Source organism: Homalodisca vitripennis, chromosome 5, assembly GCF_021130785.1.
Source record: "Homalodisca vitripennis isolate AUS2020 chromosome 5, UT_GWSS_2.1, whole genome shotgun sequence".
Lineage (NCBI taxonomy): Eukaryota > Metazoa > Arthropoda > Insecta > Hemiptera > Cicadellidae > Homalodisca > Homalodisca vitripennis.
The window spans coordinates 147,005,774-147,016,362 of NC_060211.1; the positions used below are offsets into that span (position 1 = coordinate 147,005,774).

The 10,589-nt window shown below is 34.1% G+C and overlaps 1 protein-coding gene across 5 annotated transcripts in view; it reads right to left on the reverse strand.

The window, feature by feature from the left end:
- The window catches only part of LOC124362989, a 36,355-nt gene extending 29,284 nt beyond the window's left edge, over positions 1 to 7,071 (reverse strand). For all 5 annotated transcript variants that reach the window (XM_046817968.1, XM_046817971.1, XM_046817970.1 and 2 more), the window contains exons 1-3: positions 7,028 to 7,071; positions 3,459 to 4,439; positions 532 to 609 (exon numbers count right to left, since the gene is read on the reverse strand). In XM_046817968.1, the coding sequence (XP_046673924.1) occupies positions 532 to 609; positions 3,459 to 4,439; positions 7,028 to 7,039 (1,071 nt within the window). In that variant the 5' untranslated portion in view covers positions 7,040 to 7,071. The remainder of the gene's footprint in view (positions 1 to 531; positions 610 to 3,458; positions 4,440 to 7,027) is intronic.
- Between the last annotated feature and the right edge of the window lie 3,518 nt (positions 7,072 to 10,589).

Consider the following 10,589-nt stretch of genomic DNA (forward strand, 5'->3'; position numbering starts at 1 on the left):
TGTGAATTTTTCTTTTACGTCTAACGATAATTTTCTATTGGATATTTTAAACTGATTTGGTCATTTATAGACTAAATATATAATTTGAGTGTTGTGATTCCTGAATAGTACATGCCATACCACTGTAGTACTAAAATAAATATTCATTTATTTACGTAAGACTGAAGTATTTCATCTATCTAACGAAAAAGCAGCTTGCATTTCGATGAATGTAATGTGTATTTCCACTTCCAATTCATAAATATTAAACATGTACATAAATCGTGCTAGCCATGCTTTTTGGGCTTCTAAATTTCATTGTAAATTTTCAAAAATAATAATTGGGAACTTATTATTAGAACTTATTTATGGGAACTTATTTTAAATTCAAGAAATAATTTTTAATTCCAACTAAAACGTATTTCTTGTACCCATTGTATTTCCTCATTAAAAGTGCTTAACGCTTATCCTATATTTTCATCCTTTCTTTGTTCAAGGAGGTGAAAAAACTTGTAAAACCCACCTCGGTGGTGTTGCTAACAAAGTACTTACCATCCGGTGACCAGGTGTTTCTTGTGGAGTCCGTCCCACGTACTGTCCGGGACACGGGCATCTTCGAGGAGGCGCGCCCTGAAACATACGTACACTGATAGTCGCGAGTAACACCGGAGGAACTTGTAGGAAATACGTTATTCACCAATCATTAATAAAAAATTTCAACCTCTCCGTCTTTCACGAAATTTCAACGATTATTCTACGAAAATTTCCTGATATTAAATATAATTTTCATTTATATGAGGCATAAAGCTGCTTTCACCTTTATGAATAAAAGGTAGATCTAGTATGCTTGCCTATGCTCTTGAACATTAATCTTGAACTCAACTAATGTGTACTTCAGCGTGTCCGTACTGTGACGTCAAACCTTTTCTCATAAGTTTACACTCTGTCTTTTTATGCTAAATTATGATTAGAATTAATAAAAGATATGCATTCCCAATTCTTTCCTTTCAATGTGCATTACAATTTTGAAATTACGTTAAGCCTTAATCTCCCCATCCTTATTGGCCACTGGTATGTGCAAGGATCTTTTCAAACAGAATAAGAAGGAAAGGATAGTCGGTACAGTATAAGGTTTATCAATGGTACTGATAAAAAATGCTAGTCTCAGTCAGGAGTTTAACCTGTACTATCACTAACTCGGTTTCAAAGAACCATTAGTCCAGATATGCTGATTTCAGTGGTTCAGCACTGAGTAAGTCCTTAGCATGTTTCTAATACATGGCATGAACACCCAGATTGGTTGGGGAAATTAGATCCTAATTCCTGGGTAGAGAGGAGCCAACCCTATATAATAAAAACTAATAACTCATCAGCAGATATAAACTAATTTATTTCCATTGATAGTAATTTTTTTGTTATTATTACTATGAATGCTCTGTTAATAATAAATATTTAGAATGTGCAAAATATGTGTAATACCTTAATATTTGAAAACATAGCAGATAACACTTACAAACGTCACAGACAATCTTAACTATTTTTTATGCTTTGAATATTAAATATTATTAATTTCGGTAATTTAAATGAACATATGGGTATTATTACCAAATTTATCTTTTTGAATATTAAACTGTCACCAAAAATTTTCACACCATGTACAAATCCAATTATTAACATTATAAATATTTTTAAATTTATCCAAGAATAATTTTTTCTTTCATATTATTCGTCGTGACAGAATATTAATTATTTATGAAATATTCTATAATAAATATGGTTCACGATTTTATTACTATTAAAAAATATTCTCGCTGGTAAACGAGAAATCTTTTGGTACTAAATTATTGTTATAGGTACCGTCACACTACACACGAGAGGAAGGACGAGTATTAGATATCCAGCGTACAGCTCCCGCGAGTCACAGACTGACGCTGATATGTCCAAATTAACTCAAGTTGACACGTTACTTACACTGGTCGTATCAAGCATCCTGATCCTGCATGCGTTAAAGCGGCTGCTGTGTCATTCAGAATTACATAAAAACAGGTTTTAGATCTGACGAAGTGCTTGTGTCTTTGACACGAAGGTTTCTTTGTTGGGTAAGCTGAAAATGTGAACAAAAATCTAGTTAACCAGTCACTGACTTAGGTTATATCTTGGAAGTATAATTCTGCAGCCATCATCACACAAGATCTTTAGATACATGAGGTCGATATTTCAAAGAACATAATAAGTATATAGGTATTGATCTCACATCTCAAGTTTTTGTGGGTGTTATTGTAATCTTCTCCGAGAAAACTGGGTCATAGCAGAAATCAAATCGAATCAATGCGTCATCAAATCTGGAATCAAATACAGGTGGATTGTGGTCTGTATTGTTCTGGAAAACGTCCTTTCTATATTTTGTTTCTTATTTAAATCCCGCCCTCATGTTTTTCAGTTTCTTTTAATACTAATAGGAAAACAATCTATTCTCAAGGATCAGTTATCTCGTAGTGACTGAGTGAACGGTTCATGCACACCGATAGGGTGGGATTTGTTACATAAATTCTATATACAGTAAATTAATAATCTAAGGGAATAAATAATACGACTGTATTAATTGCTGATATTTTCCGATGTCACTACATATATGAACTTACAAACACTATTCTTGTATGTACAAACGCACACAATTATCAGTTACTTTTATAGTTTCATTCTTTTTATTTTTGCTTCTTAATATTTGTTTCTGAAAGTAATATAATTATTCCATTTCTTTGCTTCTTATAGTTACAGATCTTTGTTATATTATTCTCGTGTTTTTATTGCTATACATGTTAATTTTATTCATACCATATGTATATCTTATCTTATATTTTGTTGTACGTTTTCTAAGGATACACTTTTGTAAACTGCATAATTTTCTGTATCATGAATAGCAGAGCGTGGCGACTGTAACAGCCACTACAAGACAGTAGCAGATTATAGCAATCACTGTAAGACTGTTGTAACTGTAGGTTACAATAGTCACCACTGCAAGACTAGGGTTTCGCCAGTGGTATAAAATGCAGAGATACCACCATAAGGAATATGAAGGAATTTATAAAAGTTTGAGATCTGGATATGGTGGCTGGACCCCAACGAGCGTTTCCTTATAACTGTAATTAATCCAAAATATCAGAATAACCTAGTCGTGCAATTAATATTTCAGAACGAGTAAAATAATTAATTCCTGTAATACATTTCATAATTTAAAGCAATAATTTGGCAGTTTTTAACCCACAGACATTTGTTTTATCCATTCTATTAATAGGTCAATTTGTATTCGTACTCACGTGTTTGTTTACCAATATGTATCAAAATGTAAATCGATTTAAAATCTAAAAGGGATTAATTCTACTCTCTTATAAAGATTGGAGACCATTTCATAAACTCAGCGTACACCGAATAAGATGCATAATGTTCTCATTAACTATCATTATATTACATCGTATTACCTGCAAAGTCTTACTCTTGGCCCCAATGACCTTTCCCTGTATACACCTCTCATCACTATGTTGGGACAACCCCAAAGGATAGATTGGCCTCGGAAGAAGACTTTCTACCGCGTACTTGATGGACACGATGAATAATCCTACAATTGAGTGCCAGTTCCACGTAGTAACAAGGTTACACCAGAATCTACCGATGGCTGCACGGTCTGCTCTCCTCACGTCCTGCTTGGTACTGGCAAGTCCGTACTCCCGGTCATGTTCTTGGGCGATCCTGTCGTCCTCGTCCACGGGCTCTTCCGATCCTCGACACAACGCATTTCCAGGACCCAAATAGTGATGGCGAGGAAGAAGATACTGCAGGAGAAGCCAGCAGCCCAGCGTTCTGAACAATGACGGTTTTGTTGTGTCTTTACCTTTTATTTTATCACCTTCCCTTTTCTTCTTGTCTGTGCCAGCGGCTAGCAGCCGATCTTTGGACGCATCTTTTCGGCTACGTTCACATCTCTTGCGTACTTTGGCCACATCTTCCCGGCTACGTCCACATTTTTGTCGCATCTTGGTCACATTTTCCCGGCTACGTCCACATTTTTGTCGCACCTTGGTCACATCTTCCCGGCTACGTTCACGATTCTGAAGCACTTTGGCCACATCTTCCCGGCTACGTCCACATCTCTGACGAGCTTTGGCCACATCTTCCCGGCTACGTTCACGATTCAGAAGCACCTTGGTCACATCTTCCCGGCTACGTCCACATCTCTGACGAGCCTTTGCCACATCTTCCCGGCTACGTTCACGATTCAGAAGCACCTTGGTCACATCTTCCCGGCTACGTCCACATCTCTGACGAGCCTTTGCCACATCTTCCCGGCTACGTTCACGATTCAGAAGCACCTTGGTCACATCTTCCCGGCTACGTCCACATCTCTGACGAGCCTTGACCACATCTTCCCGGCTACGTGCACATCTCAGACGCACTCCGCCCGCCTGAAAGACGAGTTTAGCGTAAACCAACAATGATTTGAGACGTGCAGCAAAAAATCAGGACACATAATCGCCGTACAAATCTTTAAGATCGTTAAAGTTTTGAGATAAACTGATTTCGTCCATCCGATTCCTAGCAATATTACCACATTACATTACTATACTCTCCAATGGGATTGTACTTCAAACAACTGCATTTGTTGTTTATATGTTAAAATGTTTGACTAAATCTCTAGTCTAGGTTCATGGATCCCAATAGACCATTTAATGTGGTTTTTAGCCAAATTCAGCTTTTTATTCTTCTTTTTGTCTCCGAGATTGTAAAAGATTTAAATTTTCAAAAAGGCATATTGCAGTGCCAAAAAACATTTGTGGTGTATTATTGTTCATGATAGCACTATAACAAAAACGTTTTACTCTATCTAATTATTTAACTAGAAAAGAAATCACAATTACCGTCTCAAATCAATGTACTGCCGTTTACACTTAACTCAGTATCCTTATTCTGTAAAATATTTCTTTCCATTATAAAAAACATAGCCTCCAGCACTGTGAGCTTAAGATTATTTCTGTGATTTCAGTAGTTATTTGCAGATCAAATAAAAACCTCTCTTCTTTTGATCTCCTTGTCCTATTTAATACAATGTTGAAAAACTCTTCCATTAAAAGATCTACTCACGTCACAGCAAATCTCAGCCATACCTTATCTTGGTTATGGAAGTAATATTTTTAATGGACAGTTTTAAAGTGTATTTAAGCGTTAAAATCAGTTTATACCGGGTCGGATTCACTGGATCTCGAACAAAGTGGTAACTAATCCGAATTCCCAGCTTCAAATAGGTGTCATGACTTTTAGTACACATTCATCCAGCACAGCATATTTATGGTTCGTTTATAACCGTTAAAACACCCGTGTTTCCCACTCCTCACTTGGATAAAGGTTACAAGAACGGAGGGCTAATGCAATGACCTATGTCTTACAATCTTCATCTACTATACACAAGTAACAAAAGTTCGTTTCCCCACATTCCTCTTCCACGATTTTACAGATCGTTCTGAAACCAGTTCATCAGTAAGGTCCATAATTTGGCGGCGTAGAGGAACACGTTCCATCGTTGATCGCTGGATCGGGTTTTGACATAACTTTACACATAAACAATAATAAAAATTCCATTACTGTCCAAACGAATTCTCAGTTACTATTAATTTTTCAGAACGACTTTAACTATAATACTTAACGTCTAATTACACTAAATAATAACAGTAAAAAATACGGGAAAATATTATTAACAACAACTATACCGAATCACAGTCCATTTCCACAGACATTTTTACAAATACATAGAAAATATATGCTTTGAATGTTAAGGTTTTTTACAGATATTATTTATACTATATTATAGAAAAATATCTTTTAAATTTTGTGAAATTTAGTCGAAACTGTGGACAAGAACAGATTAAAATTCTTCGGAGAGGTCTTTGTATAGTTGTGGTCCGAATTTAGAGAAACTTCTTTTTCCGACTTCCAGTCTCACTTTAGGAAAGTGCAGCTGTCTGTCTTGGCCGGGAGCTACTCTCAGTAAGCTCTCCTCGACACTGAAACCCGTCGCGTAGATACCTTGGTTCCCCAGTAGCAAGGAGCTTGCGGATCAAACATTACGTCATTATCCTGCACTCGGCCTCCAATGGAAACAGATTGGTGGCACCCCTATAGGGGTACACACGATCATAACGTCTCAAGCCGTAGGTAAATCTGACAGTGCTATTTTGAATTTCTTGGATTCTTTTTGTGTTCCCCAAAGAGATGCTTTTACTGTAATGCAAGGTACCAATGAGTGCATGCAGACTTGTGGATTCCGCAAATAGATCACTCTAACACTGAAAACCACGGAATTCCATACAACTTCCACTCCTTGTTTCTTTTATTTTGCCAAAAATTAAAGTATCACTGTAAACAAAGGTACTACCACGAGATATAAAAATAAATGATTATTTGAAATTATACATTCCATAGTAAAGATAATTTCATAGTATGATTACCCGATAACGGTTTGATCTAGTTACAAGCCTAGTCAAGGAAAGGAAGGAGATGAAGTCTCTTAAGGGACCTCTTAAATTCAATCCAAGAGGAAAAACTATTTCAAAATATTATCGGACAATAATTCTTTATATATATATATATATATATATATATATATATATATATATATATATTTCATATTAGTACTATTTAAAATTAATTGACTGTACACATTGTTAATATTACCAAACAAAATCAATAAAACATAAAACCAAACAGCTTTTTATATAAAAAGCTGTTTTATAGGCTAAATGCTTGTTAGTTATAGTTAGTTTCTTATATCGTGTTTGCAGTTGTTAAACACTTTCTTATTTAGACCTTGCCCATGTTTGTAGAAGCAAAATGTACTGTCTTTTAGTTTAGTATATACGAGGCTACGTCTTTTAGATGTAAAATTCCAGGGTATTAACAATAAATATTATTGTTTTTCGAGTAATTAAAATACAAAAAACTAGTGCCCTACTGCCTACCGATTTCTACATTTAATACATTACGTAAAGGGATAACTTACCTGGCCAGCCATACCTCCTCCTGTGTGTGTATCTCTCCGCTAAACTGAAATTTAAAACAATATATCTTTAAATTGCTTAAAGCTTGTAGTTACTATGATTCTTAAATCTCAAACTTAAAGCTGTACGTTCTAACTATTATTTTGAATAGTTAGTTTACATTCACCATATAGTTTGTTTGAATAGGGAAGCCATTAAACAATGACGCATGAGTTTCTAATACTCATTTCATTAGTTATTTTTTACATTGTCTGTGAAAATTAACCCCCAATCTTCCCAAATTCCGTAACATGCCTAAACGCGTTAAACCCATTTATCTGTTCCCAAAAATTAATCATTTTCTATGGACAGATATTCTTAAATATTGATAACTAAAGAACCATTCGAACGAAAAAATTTACTTTATGATTAATAAAAAGTAAAAATTTTGAGTTTTACAAATTAAAAAACAGAAATCTCGAAAGAATAGTTGCTAAACTGCATAGCTCATCAGAATAAGTCTGATTTTCCAGTCATTTAAAACAATGATTAACTTTTTGGGGGTATCATAACCTAAACCCTGAACGTACTGCTATAATAGAGTACACCCAGTCGAGTCAGTCCATTTTCCAGTCATCGTAAGCAAAGTAAAAATATTAATTTATTCATGTTAATTTTTAACTGACAATGGGCAATTGCTTTGTTCTTATATCCGAAAAAGCAACTCAACAAATTCCCAATAAAAAAAGTTTTCCAAAGGAAGTGAGGGATGATAGCTAAAGTTTTATTACGACCGCTTCCCCATTGACACTGATATGTTTATCTATATTAGCAAATGTTCATACCAACTGTAAACCATATCAAAATGTGTTCTAGTGTAAAAAGAATAACATTTTTTAAATTTTAAAGTACTAATAAAAAATTAAATGTGGGTTTGAATGGATGGAAATTTAAAAATATATTATTTTACAATATTTGTATTTAACTATCCAAAGCGTTTTAAAAATCTTAAAACCTTGTTTAAAATCTTTTAATAATATCCAGATGAACACACAGTATGGAAAAATAGAACAAAGTGTCATAATTAATATAATAGCTCATTGATTCTCACTAACTACATGAAACTGCGTTAATTTTCACGTTTTTCACGTTGCAAGGGCCGATGTATGAGGATGTATGAGTATAGCTTGTACTGATAAGTAAGCTATCTTCCCTTAGTATCGCTCCTGGCTTACAATCGCTTACAATTTAAAATTTCCTTTACAAACTAGCCAATTCTAATAAAATGTCAGTTTTGTATTAAACTAAGTAAATAACTATTGATTGTAAATACCTCTGATAACTTGAAATTTTGAAAAAACTTGAATTTACTTGTAAACTTCAGGTCATGTTGATAAAATCACTCCACCTGTTTCATGCATGGTTATGACAACAAAAGTTGTATTATTACTATAACATATGATGAGTATTTATCACAGACCATACCAAACCTAAACTACTAAGAGAAATATCAATCATAGATGTATAAAAACGATTTCGTATTTTGCATATCGTTTTAACAACGTCATAAATAGAACACAAATAAATGTTAATCGAGATGTATTTTTAACGAACATTATTAACTATTATCCGTCTGTATTGTATTGTACCATTATGAATTAAAGAAATTAAAGGTACTTTGGGATTATACCGACCACACCCAGACATGAATCGTTATTTGACATTTTGCGTCTAATGATTACTAGATTAGCGTAGAACAATATTTCGTCGATATAAAACAGGAATTGTCTTATCGCAAACCCCTCCCCATCCTCAGAGGTCAAAGTCGAGCGGTCTAGTAGATAACGTGATTGCAGAGTCTCGCCGCCCGTTCAGCTGGTGCTTCGCTTTGTTGTACTTCCGTGTTTTACCCCTACATTTCTCCAAACACAAAATTTCAATAAAAACAAATATTACCAAACAAAATCTAAACTCGTTTTTGAAAAAAAAAACACTCAAAACTTGTTTTTAATCTTCATCACACTCCGCCACCCAAAATGCGAGTGCCTCCGGTCAAAGGTGCTGCCGAAGCCCGCGCTGATGTCAACAAAAGAAAAACATCCCTCGAGATAGTACCTATCAGTAAAAAATCAAATTTTAGAGGGGCTGATCAGAAATATAAATTGAATTGTTATGGAAAGGCAATTATATACCGTGCAAAAAACTTAAATAATCATGTGATACCGCGCGGTATCAAGATAACAGCGACAACAATACTGATCACAATACCTGGAAATGCTTATAATTTTGTAATTAAAGAGTTGTTTTTTTGGTTCTATCATGTTTGTTTCTATAAATTTATATTTTTGTGTTCTTCATACTGGTGTGGTCGGTATAATCCCAAAGTACCGAATCAATAAACAATATCAGTGTGACCTCTTTGATATAAGTATTAAAATAAATTTTAAATATCGCAAAAGTTAACAAACAAAAGATATACATAATTTGACATTTCCATTTTTTGATAAGGAATTAACATATTTCAGCTTTAATCAAGTAAAAATTATCGACTAGAGATGAAAATATACTGAGATTTTAAAAACATTTTGAACTTAGTAAAGAAATTAGATTTAGTCCAGTTACTAGTTATGACGAATTTAACCTCGTTATAACTTCTCTATCGACCAAAAATGACTAAAACAATAAACTCTCGACGTAATGCTCTACTACGGCCTCCTATTCTATACTTGATCCATTCATCATTAAAACATGGTATAGCTGCACATACAAGTGTGTTAGGAATACACACAGTTATGGCAAGGCCACTACACCTAGACAAAGGAAACCACAATATGTTGAAGTCACAACAAGACCCTCGATAAAAGTTAAGACGTACGTTACAGTGACAGCAAGACCTCCTCTTCTAGGTAATTGAAGATACAAAATAAAGTCACAAACATATTTTATTTAAAATTATGTTCAAAGCTAAAGTATTGCATCAACCAAAAATCTGTTTACTGTAAAATTTCTATCGGTCATGGCTCTCTAGATGATAATATGAACAACCATTCATATCATCTAAATGTTGAATTAAAAATCGTTTACTTTTTCAAAACCCTTAAGGTCTTGTTCTTCTCCTTCCAAACGAGTCGAAAATACAAAATTTGCTTTTGCTGTCTGATCCCTACAAATCAGTTTCTGCATGGATTAAGATATGATACAATATAATATGCCTAACTAATGTAGACATAACGTAATGCAATGGATTTTGATCTGTTTGCACATCCCTCTCAAAAAAGAGATAGGGGTAAAAATACAGCCATGGAGATAAGCCCCATTTACTGTCCAAAATTCACGGTTATTAGCCCTCTAAACATGTAATTACCTAGAGCTATTCATTCATACAAACTCATTATTTGAACATTTACAGGGAGCATTTCTCAAAATTGTCTTCAAAATTACAATATAATAGTAATGTTGACCAATACCACCTAAAATAAATAAAGCGTTACTTTAACCCAGTCCTAAAAATGTATAAAACTAAAAAGTACAAGTTACAGACGGAATATTGCGCAGTTCAAAACAGAGCTATTATTGCAAGAAATC